Raw genomic sequence first — 19,777 nt, 5'->3', positions numbered from 1 at the left:
ATCTAATGGGGGAGCAATCCATCTGTTAACTTTAGCAGCTTGGGTTCCTTTCTGTTTTGTTCCATTCTCAATCCACAACTTAATAGAACTCAACTCTGCTTGGATAAGCTTTGACACTTGAGAAGGGGATTGGAATTGCTGTTCAAAGAGCCAATTATTCCTCCTACACCCTAAATAAGTACATTATTGTTTTTTAATATATCTTGTATTCGGGTTGTTAAAATGGGTAGGTAGAGTAAAAAAAGTATAAATATAATTATTTAGGGTATTTTTTGTATTTTTTACTTTTAGCTTTCACCAAAATCCAGAGATATAATAATTGGATGAAAATATTAAAAACTATTTAGGAGATTGAAAGATATTTTGATTGGAGTTAGTTTTTTTAAATGAGAATATACATATATATACACACACATGCATAATATACACTAGTCTTGACAATGAGAGATCATTAAGTTTTTTAGGTTTTACTTGTATCCCTCCATTATTATTAATGTTGTAGATGCTTGAACGTAAACCTAATTAATTTGTAAATGCTCCATCGACCTATAGAAAAATGTAATTTCCTTGCGAACAAAATAGAAAGATGGAAGAAATAAAAATTAAACCTCCAAGTAAGTACTGCATTGCTTACCACAACTCTGTAATAAGTGGCTGAAGATATATGTCTATTTCAATCCCTGGTGGTCTTGGCTCTAGTATAAATATAGTCATCATAAAGTATGAATCCATCATGCACTTCAAAGATAGCAGATTATAGGGCATTAGTATGACTAACCAAGTACTATGAGAAGTACTCATGTTGCCAAATAGATTAAAATCATCTGTTGCTAACCCATGATGTATATTTTGAGGTTTTTCGGCAAATCATGGGTAGTCGGTATCAAATTTTTTTTCCATTGTAAAGAATCTGCAGATGTGAAAGAAAGTTCTCATTTCTGACTTTTTGTGTCATGCCAAGACATATATTTCGCAGTCGAGGAGGACATAAACAATGTTTGCAGTTTTGGAATAAATGGAAAATGTCTTAATACTTTCTGAGGTATATTGCATTTATCGTATGTTCATCTTGACTCATGACACACTGGATATTCATCACATTCGAGGGCAAGGATTCGATATAGCTATACTATACATAATTAGAGTCTAATATAACTATACTTATATGATATTATAAGTACATTACACATATCTAACATATCAAATATAAGTTTATATTAATAAGTTAAAATTAATGTTCATGTTTAAAAATAATTTTGTTCAGTGCAAAAAATGTTCAAACATAATATACACCTGTTCGATTAGTTAAAATCCCACTATAGACCGTTTGAAGGTAATTAGTTAAATGTTCGAACAACTTATACGCCTGTTCGAGCGTACATGGGTTCTTAACAGATGACACAAGTACGTATTGGATTCTGGAAGCTTCATGAATCAAATGTTCAAATGGTCCATTTTTGTTCAAACATTTAAAATTATTATAGTAAATCGTTTGAACAGACAAAAGGCTAGTTCGAATAGGGCTGTTTCGAGACAGTATATAATCCCATTTTTCTCCGAACAGTTCATTCACACAAGCACCATTTGAAGCCACCACTCTTCGTCGTATGCTGACCTTTGGTTGTTGTCTAAGAGGTATGGCCCACCATTCTTGTCTCTTTTGGCTTGAAAGTAGGGCTATTGTGTGTTGAAAATGGAGTTTGGATCTCGAATTCAATTAGATCCCTTTTTGTATATTTCGACTGCCAAACACTGTGTTTGGCCGTAGAAATGATGGAGTGAGGTCTAGGCTTCACGCTATGTTGATTTGTATCCTTAAAACCAATAATTCTTGATGAATCATTGGTTTTTACATTGCACCACACGTTTGAATGTAAAGAACTGAGTCAAATATTCGTTCAAATCAATTTGACTCAGTTTGAACGAATAAACAATTGTTCAAATGGTATCTCATACACACGGTTCATGGCCATATGATGATGCTGTTCGAACTATATATTTATCTATTCAAATTAACTATAACTGTTCGAGCAGAGCTTCGTACTGGTTTGAACGGTTTCACTTAACGTTCGAGCAGGTTAAATGTTAGTTCAAATGGAATATTTTATATTCGAACACTACTCAACATAACTTAATTACAACTTCAAATTTTATTTATATTCTTTGTTTCTTTGTTGAATGAACCATGAATTAACGGCATATGTTAGAAGAAAGTGTGGAAGGGAGGCGCAACCTAGCGATTAAGCTAGTGAGCCAGAAAGGCTGATATTGGTTGAGTGAGATATCATTATAGAAGACTTTCGCGATTTTGTCTAGGAGGGAAGGAGCCTCTTCCATAATCAGCAATAGAGGATGGGGCTCGATCTATGAGCACGCCTATCTTGATATGGTTAGTGGATTTTATCAAGCTATAATAGAGATGGTGGCTGGAGAGGACTCCATTACGTTTGATATTCCAGGAGTCCGTATTACTATCTTAGCAAACAATATTGTGGAGTTTCAAGGGGTCCCCCATGGGGTGGGTGCATACTTGCACAGCACCCTGCTGTAGGGATAGACGATGGCATGCCATTGAGGATGAGACTCTAACAGACAATGGTTAAGCACATGATGAGATTTGTCGATTGATGCATGCCAATTTGGCTCCTCCATATGATGGCAGCAAGGTCAACAAATAGGTTGATTATTGAGCCTTTATTCGAATGCTGAATTTGATTGTCTTACACAATATCGATCCGAGAAAACACAACATAGATTTTGGCATCGAACAAACTCAATTTATGTTACAGATAGCACGAGGATTGTACTTCCTCATCCGCATCTGATTTGAGTCATGGTATTTGATTGGAGGTAGTCTGCCGTATGCATTGATAATCTCCAACCTCCTACTTAATTCGGGGGTTGATGCGCTATTGACAGAGTAGAGACAACCACAAATCAGTCCCCTTAACAAGATCACTTTCAGTAAGAGAAAGGGTCACTTGCAGAAGACTCGTATTAATGTTGTAATAGCACATGGTGGCACAGAGCATGATCCAGCTCCTACAAATGTCGGTGATGATACAAAGGCTGCAGGGACTACTACTAGGGAGACGTGATCCCTGCTCGAGGAGCAGCATGCATTTTTTATCTAGAATTTGGAGAGGATCGCTGTGCCCATCATGGTTCGACTGTGAGAAACTGAGGTACGAATTATTGTGATGCAGGAGGACCTGAATAATCTTACATAGTAGTTTCATTTTGTATCAAACATTGTCACATTAATTTCTATATCTTTTTTTTCTTTTTATATATATCTAGCTAGTTTGTTATCAAAAATCAGTTTTCTTATTTTTCTTACCATGATTTGACCATATAAAAAATGAGTTCCCCTAGAAGGAGAACTTTTTTTTATTTGCAAATTGTTATTTACTATAAAAAACCGTTAATTAATTTTTCAATTAATTATATTAGTTTTCTAGGATGGCATATATGACATTTTAATTTCAAATAACTACTTTTAGGGATGAAATTTAATTCGTCCCTAAAAAATTTCTTCCTAAAAATTAGATTACTTGTAGTGATAAGGACGCACATGCTAGGTTAAATGAAATACTTTAAGAGACTCTTTAATTAGCACTTCCACGTTCTGGTAGACACATATTTTTTTTTAATATATATGAAACATCAACTTCTCATTAGTGCAAAATCAGAGGGAGGGATGGGGTTTAGAGAACTACAAAGTTTTAATACTGCCCTACTTGCAAAACAATGCTGGAGAGTGTTGAACATGCCATTCTCAGTTGCTGCTAGAGTGCTAAAGGACAAGTATTTCAAGCATATCGACCTGTTGAATGCTAAACTAGGATATGGGCCTTCAAAGATTTTTAGGAGTATGTGGGGTTCCTTGGGGTTACTAAAGGAGGGGTTGGTTTGGAGGGTGGGAAATGGTGAGCAGGTGAACATTTGGGAGGATAAGTGGTACCTAGACCTATTTTGTTCTCTATTCAATCTCCTCGAAATATTTTGGGTCAAGAGGCAAAAGTAAAGAAGCTCTTATTGAATGGAAGGTGGAACTTCAGACTTGTATATGACACTTTTTTACAAGAGGAAGCTGATATCATATGTGGTATACCTGTCAGTCAAGCTAATGCACCAGACAAAAGAATATGGGCTTTTACAAAGGATGGGTTATATAGTGTAAATAGTGGATACCATCTAGAGAGAACCAAAAGAGGTAGAGAGAAAGGGTGCTCCTCAGAATCAAAAGTGGGGAAAGGGGTTTGGAACAGAATTTGGAAGCTCAATACTCCTGAAGTAGTGAAAATGTTCATATGGAAAGCTGTTGTGAACAGCCTGCCTACAAAACTGAACCTGCATAGACGAAAAGTAATTGAAAACCCTTTATGTCCTATCTGTGGAAGGGAAAATGAGTCAATTTGCCATGTATTGTGAAGCTGTAATGCAGCAGCTGATATGTGGGCAAACAAACAGAGCCCAGTTCAAAAATGGCATGGAATGGAGGAGGATTTTATTGACCTGTGGCTGAAGCTGACATAAAAATTACCAAGACAAGATTTAGACTTAGTGGTAACTATGATGAGGAATATGTGGTGGCGGAGAAATGCTTTTATCTTTGAAAATATTTTTAAGGGGCCATCTGAGCTATTTCTACAAGCCCAAGAAACTTTAAAGGGATTTACAGAAGCTAATTCAGAGGGGGATGGGGCTATCAGGGGAGGGGAAATGCAGGAAGAAGAAGTGAGGTGGAAGGGACCTGGGAGTAGTTTTGTGAAGGTGAATTGGGATGCTAGTTTAGCTGTTGAGAAGAAAAGGAAGGGGATAGGGATTGATGTGAGGGATGAAGTGGGGGAGGTTCGGTTGTCTCTATGTGGTTCTGATGCTAGTCTCTGTAATCTAGTTGTTGTAGAGTTACAAGCCCTATGGAGAGCTTTAAAGTTGTGTGCTGAGCTGCAGTGGAACAAAGTCATATTCGAAGGTGATGCAGTGGGTATCATTCATGTTGTAAATAGGAAGGACTGCTGCTGGGAGTGGCATGGACAAGTAGTTGATGATATTAAGTTGATTTTACAAAATAGATCAAATTGGTCAATTCAATATACAAACAGAAAGTACAATAGAGTAGCTCATACGTAAGCAAAAATGGGTTTGAATGTAATAGATGAAACTGTGTGGGTGGAAGGGGGGCCTACGAGCATCTACCCCTTTGTTTTACAGGATAGGATTTGTAATGATCCAATTATGAGGTAATACAAGAAGAGTTTTTCTTTTTGTTTTCAAAAAAAAAAAACTTCTCATTAGTGAAACATCAACTTCTCAATTTGTAACTCTCATAAACCCAATGGAATGCAAAGCTGGAGGCCCCTCAACACTGCAATAAGTTCAATCTCATAGGAAGCAATCACTGTCAATTCTCTCTTTGAGCAATCCATAAGCACTTCACCCTTACTATTTCTTAATACTACTCCCACTCATGTTATTCCTGCTTCATGAAAAACAGCTCCATCAATATTCAACTTAACTACATCAGTAAGTGGAGGCATTCATTTTGAAAATTTACTAACTGTGTTTGGATGTTCTGTTTTAACAGAGTTGCAGAATTTTTACGTTGAAATTGCCTGTGTAATCATCCAATATGGACTGAGTTGTTTTCCTCGTAAATCCATGGATTTCTCTAATACCAGCAGTTCCGAGCAATGTCGAGCAACATCATTTCCAAATCTACTTTTATTTTGTCTTCTTGATTTAATCTCCGAAATTCCCCAAATAGCTACTGTTAGACATAGTTTCTGTACAGCATATATCGGTTTCTCGTGATTCTCAATTCATCGTACTAACACTGGTGATCAGACATGATTCACACATTTTTTTTCTCCAAGGCTGTTAGGTAGCCAATAGGATAAATGTTAGGCTAAACAACTAGCTAGTGTACTTTATTTTGATTAGACCTTAATTAATCGGATACAATTATTGACCTAACCTCCTGGCTGAGTTTTTCCTCTCCGATGTGAAATCAATTAATTATTTATAGGGGCTGTTATAAGATTAATTAATTTACTTCCAGCCTTACAAAATTAATTAGGTTTATTTTATTAAAGCATCTACATGATTAATAAGGAAAATGATACATTTATAATATTTTTATAATTTTTTATACAATCCGATTTTAAACGAAGAACATTTTTATAAAATAATTTATAAAAACTATATTATTTTTTAAAAATTGAAGGATATATATATATAAGTCTATATATATCTATCAACTTATGATTTATATATATATTGTATCAATATTTATGACTAGTCAAAAATCGCTGGCCCCACCACTGTTCTATCCCAATGATTGTGACATCAACCAGTTGCCGCAGAGGAATTTATAAGTACTGAACTTGAGTAGGATTTGAGAGATGGTGACCGCGGGTGGAAGGCAGCAAGCTAGCTGCGCTAGCTTGTCCAGACTTCTGGGGCTCCCACAGCATTGACATCTGATCTTTATAAAATGATTTGCTTTATCTTTTGAATTATCAGTTCACAATAATGATTTGCTTTGTACGTTCATCGATCAGGGCATGGCGGCATGAGGGGCGGGGCCTCAATATTCTATCGAGAAATTTCAACGTGATATTCTTCTTTCAAGATTACCAGCATCCACAGTCTGCGCGTGCTCTTGATCTGAAAAAACACACACACAAAGAAGTTTAGACCAAGGAACTTGATGATCAAGTATATTCAATATTGCAGAAAGTGATTGAAATGAATGGCCCGACGTTTGATTTCTGTTATAAAGGCTCTATATATATATATATATACTTCCCAGCTGCTAGACCCACCGGGGATATGAAGTAGATTGCATACCTTAGATTAAAGCATTTAATATGTTGCAAGTTCAAAAAGCTCAAATATTATCTTTGACGCACTTAGACTGATGAATTAATTACTATTTTTTCAAAGTGTTGAGTGAATCCGATGACTGATCATAACGATAATGAGAGCGGAGAAATGATCTTATCCCCTAAAAGATTAATAGAAACTTGATTAGGTAAGTTTGTGACAGGTTGGGAGAGAGTTTGAAGATCAATATATAGCATATATAGCTAGCTAGCTATATAATGATTAACCCTAGATTATGAACATGAATTAATGACTCATGCAAACTTGATATCTTGCTTTTCCATCTTCCTATTATAATATAAACCAGATTTATATTTAATTGCAGACAGGTTAATCTTAATATGTGATGACGTTGCTAGTTAGATCAAACCATTATAGAGGATAAACATGCCTTCGTATTCACAAACCATTATAGATGATGATTTGATGAAGTCGTCATGTAATTAGTCACCATCATATTTATTTATTATAAATGTTTAATCTATGGCCAGTAGTACTACGTACATGATCATGATATGACCTAAGCAAACTAAATTTATACATATACAATAATTTTAAATTTCAGTCAACCCTATCTCTTACTAGTATTGTAAAAGACGTGTTTCATATCATCAACCACACGGCTGACCTATAATAAATAAATGGACGATATTCGTTACCCTGGAGGCACTCAGATGCTAAAGTCAGTATAGCAATATAAAAGTAAGTATGTAAAAAAGAAGTAAATCAAGTTAATAATTTATTACCTCTTGTAGACTATTTATAAAGGTTATTTTTTCGGAGTAATAGAATCCAATTTGGCTTGTGAAGCCTTTTTCCTTTTAGGAATCTGAGTCTATCTCTTATTATGAGTCTGAGTCTCTTATTGACTTTATCTCTTAGCTAAAATTGTGGGGGCTCAAATATCCTTTCCAGTTATCTCGCTAATTTTCTTTGTACTGGCACATAGAAAATTAAATATTTTGCATTCTATGTACTTGCATTTTAACCCGCTGGCTCGTGGGCGCTTGCTTACTATTGTTTTCCCCTACCCTGCTGAGGATCCATGCTAGTTAGTGCGTGTGTGTGTCTTTACTTCCTTTTGGTTAGCTAGCAGTTGGCTGCACCGTGAACGAGGCTCGACCTTTGGTGGCTCAACTTTTTGGTTGTCTTGGGAATCTTCAAGTCAACCATGATAGAGGTAACCTGCATAAAAAGCAATTCTAGTAGCTGTGCTCGGTGATCATTTTTGGTTTTCGGTGGCCTCAAAGGATTTCGCCCCATGTTGTATTTTTTGTTGGCATTTTTCCGTTTTGATGTGGATGTAAGAGTTTGTGTATTTGTGTGAATGTTTGCCTGAGAGATTGTTTATTGTCGGTGAAAAGTGACTATTTTTGTTTATTGGTTTTTTGTGTGTATTTTTGTGATCGTTTTTGCTTTTATTGGTAGTAGAATATTTCATGCCCCTTGGTATAAATTGTTGTTGTGTTCTTGTTTTGTTGTTGGTATTTGTTGGTATTAACCCACGCTTAAGTGGTCAGGGAGTCTGTCGACTCTCTAAATCCACATGAGGCGATTGTTGAGCCCATCGACTCGTTCCCATAGGTAACCCGCACGAAGCAATTGTGGAGATCGGGGGCTCATTTTAGAAGGTAACTCGCTGGAGGCGATTGTGCCTTGAGCGTAAACACTCAGTGCTTGTTGGTGAAGTTCAGTATGAGGGTTGTGGGGTATTCAGACCTCCATGCTTGTTCGATTGCACCATGAGCGTGTAACTCGACTTTTGGTGGCTAATTTTGGAGAGGGCCGTGTGGTCTTCTGACCTCCACGCCCGTTCATTGGTGAACTTTGGAGAGGGTCGTCTGGTCTTCACACCTCCACGCCTGTTCGATGTCGATCTTTGGAGATGGTCGTGTGATCTTCTGACTTCCACGCCTGTTCGATGGTGAACTCTAGAGAGGGTCATGTGGTCTTCTAACCTCCATGCCAGTTCGTTTGCACCACGAGTGTGTCACTCGGCTTTTGGTGGATAACTTTGGAGAGGGCTGTGTGGTCTTCTGACCTTCACGCCCGTTTATTGGCAAACTTTGGAGAGGGTCGTGTGGTCTTCTGACCTCCACGTTTGTTCAATGCTGATCTTTGGAAAGAGTCGTGTGGTCTTCTGACCACCATGCCCATTCAGTGGCGATCTTTGGAGAGGGTCGTGTGGTCTTCTGACCTCCAAACTCGTTTGATGGTGAACTCTGGAGAGGGTTGTGTGGTCTTTTGACCACCACGCCCGTTCGATGGCAAACTTTAGAGAGGGTCATGTGGTATTCAGACCTCCACGCCCGTTCGTTGGTGAACTTTGGAGAGGTTTGTGTGATTTTCTGACCTCCATGCCTGTTCATTTGCATCGCAAGTGCATCACTCGGCTTTTGGTGGCTAACTTTGGATAGGGCCATGTGGTCTTCTGACCTCCATGCCCATTCACTGGAGAACTTTGGAAAGGGTCGTGTGGTCGTCTGACCTCCACGCCTGTTAGATGCGATCTCTGGAGACGGTTGTGTGGCTTTCTGACCTCTATGCCCATTCAATGGCGATCTTTGGTGAGGGTGGTGCAGTCTTCTAACCTCCACACCCTTTCAAGGGCGATATTTGGAAAGGATCATGTGGTCTTCTGACTCCACGCCCGTTTGTTTGCATCGCGAGTGTGTCACTCAACTTTTTGTAGTTAACTTTGGAGAGGACCGTGTGGTCTTCTGACCTCCACGCCCATTCATTGGCGATCTTTGGAGAGGGTCGTGTGGTCTTCTGACCTCCATGCCCGTTCGATGGAAAACTTTGGAGAGGGTCGTGTGGTCTTCTGACCTCCACGTTCGTTCGTTGGCGATCCTTGGAGAAGGTCGTGTGGTCTTCTGACCTCCACACGCTATGTGATGGCGATCTTTAGAGAGGGTCATGTGGTTTTCTACCGTCCACGCTCATTCGATGGCAAACTTTGGAGAGGGCCATGTGGTCTTCTAACCTCCATGCTCATTCATTTGCACCGCGAATGTGTCACTCGGCTTTTGGTGGCTAACTTTGGAAAGGGTCGTGTGGTCTTCTGTCCTCTACGCCCATTCATTGGTGAACTTTGGAGAGAGTCGTGTGTTCTTCTAACCTCCATGCCCGTTCGATGGCGATCTTTGGAGAGGGTTGTTTAGTCTTCTGACCTCCACGCCCGTTCGATGGTGAACCTTGGAGAGGGTCGTGTGGTATCCTGACCTCCACGCCCATTAGATTGCACCGCATCCTGAGAAGTTCTCACAAAAAACAAAATAGATAAGTGTAATATAATTTACAAGTTTGAGATTTGTGAACCTGAGCCACCCTGCTAAAGTGTGGTGAAGGCTGATGATACATGGGCAATGCCCGCAGGTAGCCATGCTTTGTCACTGGTAGTGACAGAACCACATATGCTTTCCACGGAGACCTTGGTCTGGTTGCATGGTGGAGATGTTGGTTTTGTTGCTTGCCGAGAGGCGTTGGTCTGGTTACTCGCACAAGGCGTTGGTCTTGTTTCTCGCCGAGGGGAGTTGGTCTTGTTGCCCCCCAAGTGGAGTGTTTCTTGTTGCGTGTTGAGGGGAGCGGGTCTTCTTCTGGTTGTTGAGTGGGTCGTGGGGTGGTCTTCTTGATTGATGAGTGGGTCGTGAGGTCCTTTGACCTCCACGCCCTTCTTAATTGCTGAGTGGGTCATGGGGTCTTTTGACCTTCACACCCTTCTTGATTGCACTGCGTCCTAAGAAGTTCTCATGAAAAAAAATAGGTAAGTGTAATATAAATTACAAGTTTGAGATTTGTAAACCTGAGCCATCCCGCTAGAGTGTGAAGTCTGGTGGTATACAGGCGATGCCCGCGGTTAGCCATGCTTTGGCACATATGCTTTCCACAGAGACCTTGGTTTGGTTGCAAGGTGGAGATGTCCATTTCTTTGCTCGCTGAGCGACGTGGGTCTTGCTACCCGCCAAGGGTGCTGGTCTTGCTGCTTGCTGCTAACAACTAGGAAATATTATCTGTACTTCTGTGACTCTGGCGAAGTGTTGCTCCCCATGGGGGTGGCGAGATGCACTACAATTGTCTTGGTCACGGCGTTGCAGTGGAGTTATGGCTTTGATCAATTGGGTGTAGCGGATCTCCCAAAAGTCCATGGGTACACGACTCCAATATATAACAGTTGCCAACATTGTGTGTTCCATGCACATTGCATGTTTTACATGGGACATGCATGTATGTGCATTTTGGCCAATAGGGCATGCATGTACGTGTAGTGTACGTCATGTATTTGCTCAACTCTTCTCATATTTTTCTATTATTTCACATATGTTAGTAAAAATAAGTATAAAAAGTAAAAAGTAGAAAAACTTATCTAAACTTTCATAGATGATCCAGTGAGTCAGAGAATATTTTTCTTCATATTCTTGTGTACCAATCTATGGTGGGGAGGTTTTAATTAGATGGAGTTTTCGTGGGCTAGCAATGGTGAGGAGCTGTATCTTCGGTGGCGAGGGAGTTTAGTGGAGAGCAATGGCACTTTGGTGGTTGAGGGTCTTCACGCTGGCGATAGAAAAATCTGGCGAGCTGGGGCTGGTCGAGTTGGTTCCCTTAGGATGCTCACCAACGGGCTCCTAGCATTTGCACAGTGCACAGCCTCATGGTGTGCTGCCATGACAAGGGTCATGGCGACTGTGACAAAGGGCGTTGGGTAGCCCCACAAGCTCATAGTTGGGCTACACCGATGAGCATATTGTGGTGTTGGCTTTGAGCGGCTTCGCATGGTGTGTACTAGTGAGAATGGCAAGGGACAACAACGAGGGGCTCTAGGAAAGTCGGGAACCGCTACGCCGGCCGCCAACGAGCTAGGTGGTGGTTGGTTGCTGGACCTTCATGAACGAACCACAATGGAGCTATCTTCTCGTGGCGCGAATGGCGAGGAATAATGATGAGAACAACTAGGAGGCCAGGAACCACCACACTGGCGCAGAAGACGCCGAAGAGAAAGGTGGTGGTCGGCGATGGATTGGCCGGCGCATGGAAGCCCAGTTTGGTCATGGTCCTTTGAAGTGCCACAAATTGATTCTCTCTGCCCACAACATTGAGTCTGACGTGGTTGGTTCTTGGCATAGAGGAAACACCCTATCGAAGACAAAAGTTGACATGCCTAACTAAGTGTCCGTTAAACAACGCCACATGCGTCATGCTACAAGCCTCGTAGCCTTCTCTCCCACTACCAAGTTCACGTCCCTGAGGCCGATGGCTTTCGTGGCTGAGTGGATGGCGTCCATCATGCCGTCAAACATGTTGGTGTAGATAATGCTAGTGTTCTTGTCGTGGATGCTAGGGTTACGCTTGAAGAAAGTGTAGTTCGCCATCTTCGGGGAGTAGGCGAAGTAGGGGTAGGGGTTGACCATGAAGGGAGCCTCGGTTTCACTTAGAAACTTGAGCATGGGCGTGAATACGAGCTGGTCGTAGCCTCGCTTGAACAAGGGCCTGGTGGAGAGGTGTCATTATGGGGAGAGGTGGTCGATGAGGTTCTTGTCGGCAGTGGTGGGAAGCCTTGGAGATAAAATAAGGGCTTCAAGGAAACACCCTACCGAAGATAGACGTTGCCGGCAGTGTGGGTGGAGGCTGGTGGTGGCCCTGCCAACTTGCGGACGGCTGGTTCGTGGACCTACATGTTGATCAGCAATGTGCGCACTGTGGCTGATGTGAGTGGCTCCCTGGTGGAGGAACTAACCAGCCGACGACAGACACCATCGATGGTTTTGGTGGCTACTAGTGATGTCTCCGCCAACGTATGGATGCTGATGTGTGGGCCTCCGGCAATGGGCGACCTCTGGTCGCAACACACATAGCTCTTTGCTTCGTTGAGTTACCAGCAGAGGTATCCGATGCCATCCTATCTCCGACGTCGACACATTATAGTGGATTACCAGCCTATCATTGGTGGCCACAGGTTCTGCCTGGTAATGGAACTAGGTGCACACCATGCATCCCCTCCGTGCACTTTGCATGGCACATGCGTAATGCATGTTGTACGTGCCCAGTGCATGTTGTACATGCAGTGTGCTTCCCGCGTTCTTTCTCTCTATTTTTTTTTTACCATTCACTCTAGCGCTAGGAAAATAAACAATAGGAAATAATAAAGTTGAAGAGATCTTATATACTTTTTGGAGACAATCTTGTGAGTTGCGGAATTCCCCTACTCCCCTTTCCGACATTAAGAGTTCTCTAAGCTCTCCAATTCAGGTGGTGTTAAGAAATCTTAGTTTGCATGCGATTGCATGGTGGTTGGCAAGTCAAAATCACGTTGAAACCTGTGTAAATCTCACAGACAGCGCCATTGTAAAGGACATGTTTCATACCACTAACCACACGGATAATCTAATGATATGAACCCGCAGGAAAGGAATCCCTTGAACCCACAATCAATTTGAAAACTCTCCAAGAAAGCCAAAATCAAGTCAATGGATAGAGAACCTAGACCCGATGAGAACTCGTTTCAAGAACCTAGATTATATTAAAATCTAGACCCGTTGAAGAACACGTCTCAAGAACCCAGATTACAAAGGAGGAACGCCACAAAGGTTGTGATTTACCTTTGATAAGTTCAAAAGTTCAATTAAGAACAAGAGGAGATAAACTCAACTCACAATGAATAAATTCATCAAATTTCATAAACTTCATAAACTCATTTGAATGAGGCTACATAGAGTATTTAAAGCAAAACCTAATGAAACCCTAGCCAAAATAACCCCCATCTTCCAAACGTGCCCCTGGATGAACAGTGCCGCGTCTACAGTATGACGCTACAGTAATTTGACTACAGTAACCTCTTGAAACCCTAGTTCCTAAAAGGTAACTTTCCAAATAAGCCTTGGCCAAAATACAAGGCCTTCCCAAAAACCCTAGTTCAAAAGAAATAATAACTTTCCCAACTTGCCCCTTTAAGTCTTTCTCATAATAAATATAATTATTCTAAACAAATAAAATATGTCCTTTAAATGAAGTAAACAAGTTGGGCTCTTGCTTGAGTCGTCCCAAGTGGATTGTATCGCCTCATTGATCTTCTTGGCTCTTGATCTTGTGATTGACTCATATGGAATTTGCAAAAGATATTTAAGACTAGACTCACTTTGGTTCCCATCATTCCCCCTCTCCTCAAAAGGATTCGACCTCGAATCACCACCTGGATCAAAGGGAAAAATGTTAGTAACATTGAAAATAACTGAAACATGATACATACATGGAAGATCCATTTTATATGTATTTTCATTAATTTTCTCAAAAATTTGAAAATGTTGATTCAAGCTACGCCTATCATTAACAAGCAAAAGCATCAAAATTAAAGGAGTAAGTGGATTAAAAGCATAAACAATTTCAAATGGAGAATAAGAAATAGTAGCATGGATGATTTTATATGCACACTCAAATAAGGACAAATGATACTCCCGAAAACGTCCATGTAACGATTCAATGAATGACAAATGATATTCCCACAAACGTTCATGAAACAAATCTAAATCTTTCCTTACACCAAAATTACCACTCCAATTATAACCAAACTCAATGAATGGCAAGTAATACTTCCACAAATGTTCATGTAATACGTTAGTAAATGACAAATGATACTTCCACAAACGTTCATGCGATACGTCAATGAATGGCAAGCAATAGTCCCACAAACGTTCATGCAACATGTTAATGAATGACAAATGATACTTCCACAAACCTTCATGTAACATTTCGATGAAAGGCAAATGATACTCCCACAAACGTTCATGCAACACATTAATGAATGAAAAATGATACTTCCACAAACGTCCATGCAACACGTCATGGAATGACAAATGATATTCCCAAAAACGTTCATGCAACACGACAAAAGTTTTCCTTACACCAAGGTTACCCAACAAACCACCATGTCCATCACACACAAGCAACTTACACATAAAACTAGTAGGCACACAAAATCTATTCTTTCTAAACAAGTACCAATCTAGTTTATAGAACATACCAAATGATGCTTTCTCACATGTTCCATACACACTAGCAAAGTCATCATCATTAGTATGCAATTCTTTATCATATTCAAGTCTCAACAATTTTGCATCTAAAATGAAGATAAGGACATACCTTCTTGCTAAAGCATCAACCACAAAATTTTTCATACCTTGTATGTATTTGAATACATGAGGAAAAGTCTCAATACAATCCTCCCGCTTAGCGTGCATTCTAGTCAACAACTTACATTGTCCCTTTAAGTGTGTCAATGACTCATGTTTTTCCAAAAAAGATCGGTTAGGAATTGTCGCATCTGACACAAAATCAATGTAGTGCTCTATCTCCCTAATAGGTGGCAATCCACTAAATACACCACTTGGAAACACGACCTCATATCCCTGCAACAATGAGACAACAATACTAGGCAAACATACATCAAGTTTGTTAGGATTAAGACTCGCCTTAGCATAAAAACTCACTTTTCTTTTTGTTTTTCTCTCACTTTCTTCACACTCTCTTTTCTTTCCACTTTCTTTTTCTTTTTCACTCTCTTTTTCCCTTTCACACTCTTTTTTCTTTTCACTCTCTTTTTTTCTATCACTTTTTTTTTCTTCATCTTTTTTTATACTCTCGACCTCACAATTATTTTTCAACTCATTCTCTATTTTGCTTGAGGTCTTAGTCTCACCCTCTTCTTTTTTCTCTCTCATTTTTCTCTCTTTCTCCATTTCGGTCTCACTATTTCTTTTCTTCTCAATCTCATCTTCACTCTTGGTTTTCAACTCAATCTCACTTTCACTTGCACTCTCACCTTCACTCTTGCTTTTCAGCTCATTCTCACTTTCACTCTTGCTTGTTTGCTCAATCTCCTTTTCACTTTTTTTTTTCGATCACTCTTACTTTTACTCTTTCTTTTTTTATCACTCTCATTTTCACTTTTTCTGTTTTGAGCAACCTCATATTTCAGCTTCAATTGATCCCCATGGACCTGTGTTGGAGTTAAAGGAGCAAGTTTGATTATTTTTCCATCTTTTTCAAAACTGTACATGTTCCTTAACCCATCATGGATCACCTTCCTATCATACTGCATTGGCTTCCCCAACAAAATATGACTAGCATGCATAGGCACAACATCACAAAGCACGATATCCTGGTATTTCCCAATTGAAAAAGAAACTAGCAAACCTCCCCACAATCACTCAACCACTGCAACATATATGGTCTAGGGTGTTTCAAGGTACGTAAATTCAATTTCTCAACTAAAGTAGTGCTAGCCAAATTAATACAACTCCTCAAATCAATGATCATACTACATACCTTGTTGTTGATGTGGCATCTAGTATGAAAAATATTCTCACTCTGCTGCTCTATATCATCCATCTTAATTTTTGTATTGAGTGCATGCCTGGTAACAAGAGAATCACCATACTCTTCACTCTCATATCCATTTTCAACACTAAACTCGGGACCCCTCCTATCTCTCCTGCCATGAAGATTTCTAATTACCGCATCTTGATAATCCATCTTATCCCTCACTTCACCCAACACCAAGTTCAACTTCTCAAACTGTTATTGCATGACTTGCAACACAAAGGATGTGTTATCTACCATCCCCTTTGGTGAGGAGTCACTCCTATGAGACATCATAATGTACTGCACAAAAAGAATGTTAGTGGAAAACCTCACACACTCCCTTACGTGTTTACACTCAAATAATCACACTCCACTCGTGTGTAACTATGAATTGGCTTTTTACTCGATAATAATCTCACACTCTCTTGCCTTTTACTTCAAGAGTTTTCTCACTCAAGTTCTTTAAGAACTAGTTGAACTAAATCAAGACAATACAACCTTGTATTATTCCGACCAGTAATATAGATCAAAAAAACAATGAATGAATAAAATGACACGAGACTCAAGGAATTTATACGAAGGAAAGAATAATTATAAAACAAGATACCAACTAGAAAGATGTAATCAGCTCCTATGATGATAAAAGCTCAATCAACAAATACTTTCTTTCTCTTTGTTGTAACTATGTAGCAACTTTGAATATGCTACATTCTCTTTTCTTCTTCTTTTTCTTCTTCTTCTCCTCTTGTTTTTTTTTTTGTTTTTCCGAATTTTCTTTTCCTTTCTTTTTTTTTTCTTTTCTTTTCCTTTCCTTTCCTTTCCTTTTCTTTCTTTTCATTTCCTTTCCTTTCCTTTCTTTTCTCTAATTCAACCACAAACAACAATATTCAATTGTGAAAACCAAGCATGGACAATGAAGCAGAAGAAAATCAATCGAACGACAATCCAAGCAATTGACAAACTTAGAGATGCAGGAAACCCTAGAATTTTAAAACCCTAGGCGATGCAAATTTCAGCCAAACCCAAAATCCTAGGAATTTCGGCAGCCTACTTTTTGTTTCAAATTTTTTTTTTTTTTGGCAACCCTAGAACAATGAAGCCCTAGAATTAAATTTAAGGATGCTAGAATTAAAAGATAGAATCAGACCTGATTGGAAACCTTGCTCTGAATACCAAATGATATGAACCTGCAGGAAAGGAATCCCTTGAACCCACAATCAATTCGAAAACTCTCCAAGAAAGCCAAAATCAAGTCAATGGATGGAGAACCTAGATCCAATGAGAACTCGTTTCAAGAACCTAGATTATATTAAAATCTAGACCCGTTGAAGAACACGTCTCAAGAATCCAGATTACAAAGGAGGAACGCCACAAAGGTTGTGATTTACCTTTGATAAGTTCAAAAGTTCAATTAAGAACAAGAAGAGATAACTCAACTCACAATGAATAAATTCATCAAATTTTATAAACTCATTAGAATGAGGTTACATAGAGTACTTAAAGCAAAACCTAATGAAACCCTAGCCAAAATAACCCCCATCTTCCAAAAGTGCCCCTAGATGAACAGTGCCGCGTCTACAGTATGACGCTACAGTAATTCGGCTACAGTAACCTCTTGAAACCCTAGTTCCTAAAAAGTAACTTTCCAAATAAGCCATTGGCCAAAATACAAGGCCTTCCCAAAAACCCTAGTTCAAAAGAAATAATAACTTTCCCAACTTGCCCCCTTAAGTCTTTCTCATAATGAATATAATTATTCTAAACAAATAAAATATGTCCTTTAAATGAAGTAAACAAGTTGGGCTCTTGCTTGAGTCGTCCCAAGTGGATTGTATCGCCTCATTGATCCTCTTGGCTCTTGATCTTGTGATTAACCCATATGGAACTTGCAAAAGATCTTTAAGATTAGACCCACTTTAGTTCCCATCAGATAATCTGCAACAAATAAAGGGGCGGCACTAGTTGCCGTGGGGACACTTCGATGCCAAACTTAGTATAGCAATATGAGAGCAAGTCTGTGTAAAGAAGAAGTGAATCAAGTTAAGAATTTGTTACCTCCTGTAGGTTATTTATAGAGGTTATTTCCTTTTAGTGATAGAATCCAATTTGCCTTGTGAAGTTTTTTCTTTTTAGGAGTTTTAAGTCTATCTCTTATTAGGAATCTGAGTCCCTTTTTAACTTTATCTCTTAGCTAAAATTGTGGGCTCAAATATCCCTTCCAAGTATGATAGAAATTAGTAGATTAAATGTGTGTATAGGATATATATATATATATATATATATATATATATATATATACACACTTCGACCCAATTGTTTTACAGAAGTAGTACTAGTACTTCATGATCTGCATGCTCTCTATCGATCATACACACACAATGACACATGGAAACACATAAATTTTCTCTTGAGTTGAAATAATTATGATCTCATGCGTGCATGAATTTAATCTAATCGCTAAAATGGTAAACATATTTATTTCAAAATCCATGCGTTGATTATCGTGTGAATGGGACTTTAAAATCAAAATTATAAGTAGACCTATTTTCATTCCAAATATATAGAACGGCAAGAGTACTACTCTCTAACCTTAAGCATTATGGGCCTCCCCACTTTCTTTGACACGTAAGTTTCAAGGGTGAGATTAACGTGGAAGTTTGAAAATTTCGTGCTACTCGTGGGCTAGCTTTCGAGAAGAAAATATCTGTTGAAATTTGCTGTACGTGTTAAATAGGGATATATATAAGCTAGGTCGACGCACGCCCAAAGAATAATTTCACACTTAATTGTCATGAAAAAAGCTATGGAACTATGGGAATACCAGAAAATATAAGTTTCACATGCAGATGAACGAAAGATTTATGTCAATTTCTACACTGATTTGCTTAAGAAATGTGGGTCTAAAAAAAAAAAAAAAAAGTGAATGCTACAGATTTATAACTATTAGTGCTCATCATGGTTCAACACACTCCCGTCAAAAAGCATGCAGTATATATGTAGATAAGGACTTTTCAGGGATTGAATTTCGACGATTTGATAGAAGAAAGGTGGATAATGAAATAATGCCTTTTTAGTCATACTTAACCATTGACATTAACATCCATATATATATATATATACCAAAAGCCTTAATTTCCCAACTAATTACATCAATATATATTATTCTTTCGCACATGTGGTACGTCAATTTGGATCCTATATATCTAATTACTTCACTGAATTGGACGGTGTAATGCGAGAAGAATAAGACACATAACTAAATACTATGTGGGATCCAAACTATCTCGCTATCATAGACACGAACCAATGATTAGAGAGAACCGGCCACGCCACTACAGTAAAATTGTTTATTTGTGGTCAATTATTTTCTTAAAAAATTATGATTAATTTTTGTCAAAATGAATCTGTTTTCGTCTCAAATAATTATTGATCTCGTCGCAAATAATCTGTCTTCAAAATTAAACCATCTAATTCAGACTTCGTACACGACTAAATTAATGTCAGTCGTAAATAATAATAATAACAATATATA

At 38.9% G+C, this 19,777-nt stretch overlaps 1 protein-coding gene across 1 annotated transcript; it reads left to right on the top strand.

The window, feature by feature from the left end:
• The first annotated feature begins 4,575 nt into the window (after positions 1 to 4,575).
• Positions 4,576 to 5,136, top strand: LOC108984108. The gene has a single exon (XM_018955942.1). It carries the CDS (start codon positions 4,576 to 4,578, stop codon positions 5,134 to 5,136), a length of 561 nt encoding a protein of 186 aa, XP_018811487.1.
• The last annotated feature ends 14,641 nt before the right edge of the window (positions 5,137 to 19,777 follow it).

Source organism: Juglans regia, chromosome 6 (genome assembly GCF_001411555.2).
Source record: "Juglans regia cultivar Chandler chromosome 6, Walnut 2.0, whole genome shotgun sequence".
Taxonomy (NCBI): Eukaryota; Viridiplantae; Streptophyta; class Magnoliopsida; order Fagales; family Juglandaceae; genus Juglans; species Juglans regia.
Note: the sequence above shows the minus strand (reverse complement) of the source record. Positions and strands in the feature narration are given on the sequence as shown.

Coding starts and splice junctions, on each gene's coding strand:
- LOC108984108 (XM_018955942.1), top strand. CDS start 4,576: ATGATGAGGAATATGTGGTGGCGGAGAAATGCTTTTATCTTTGAAAAT.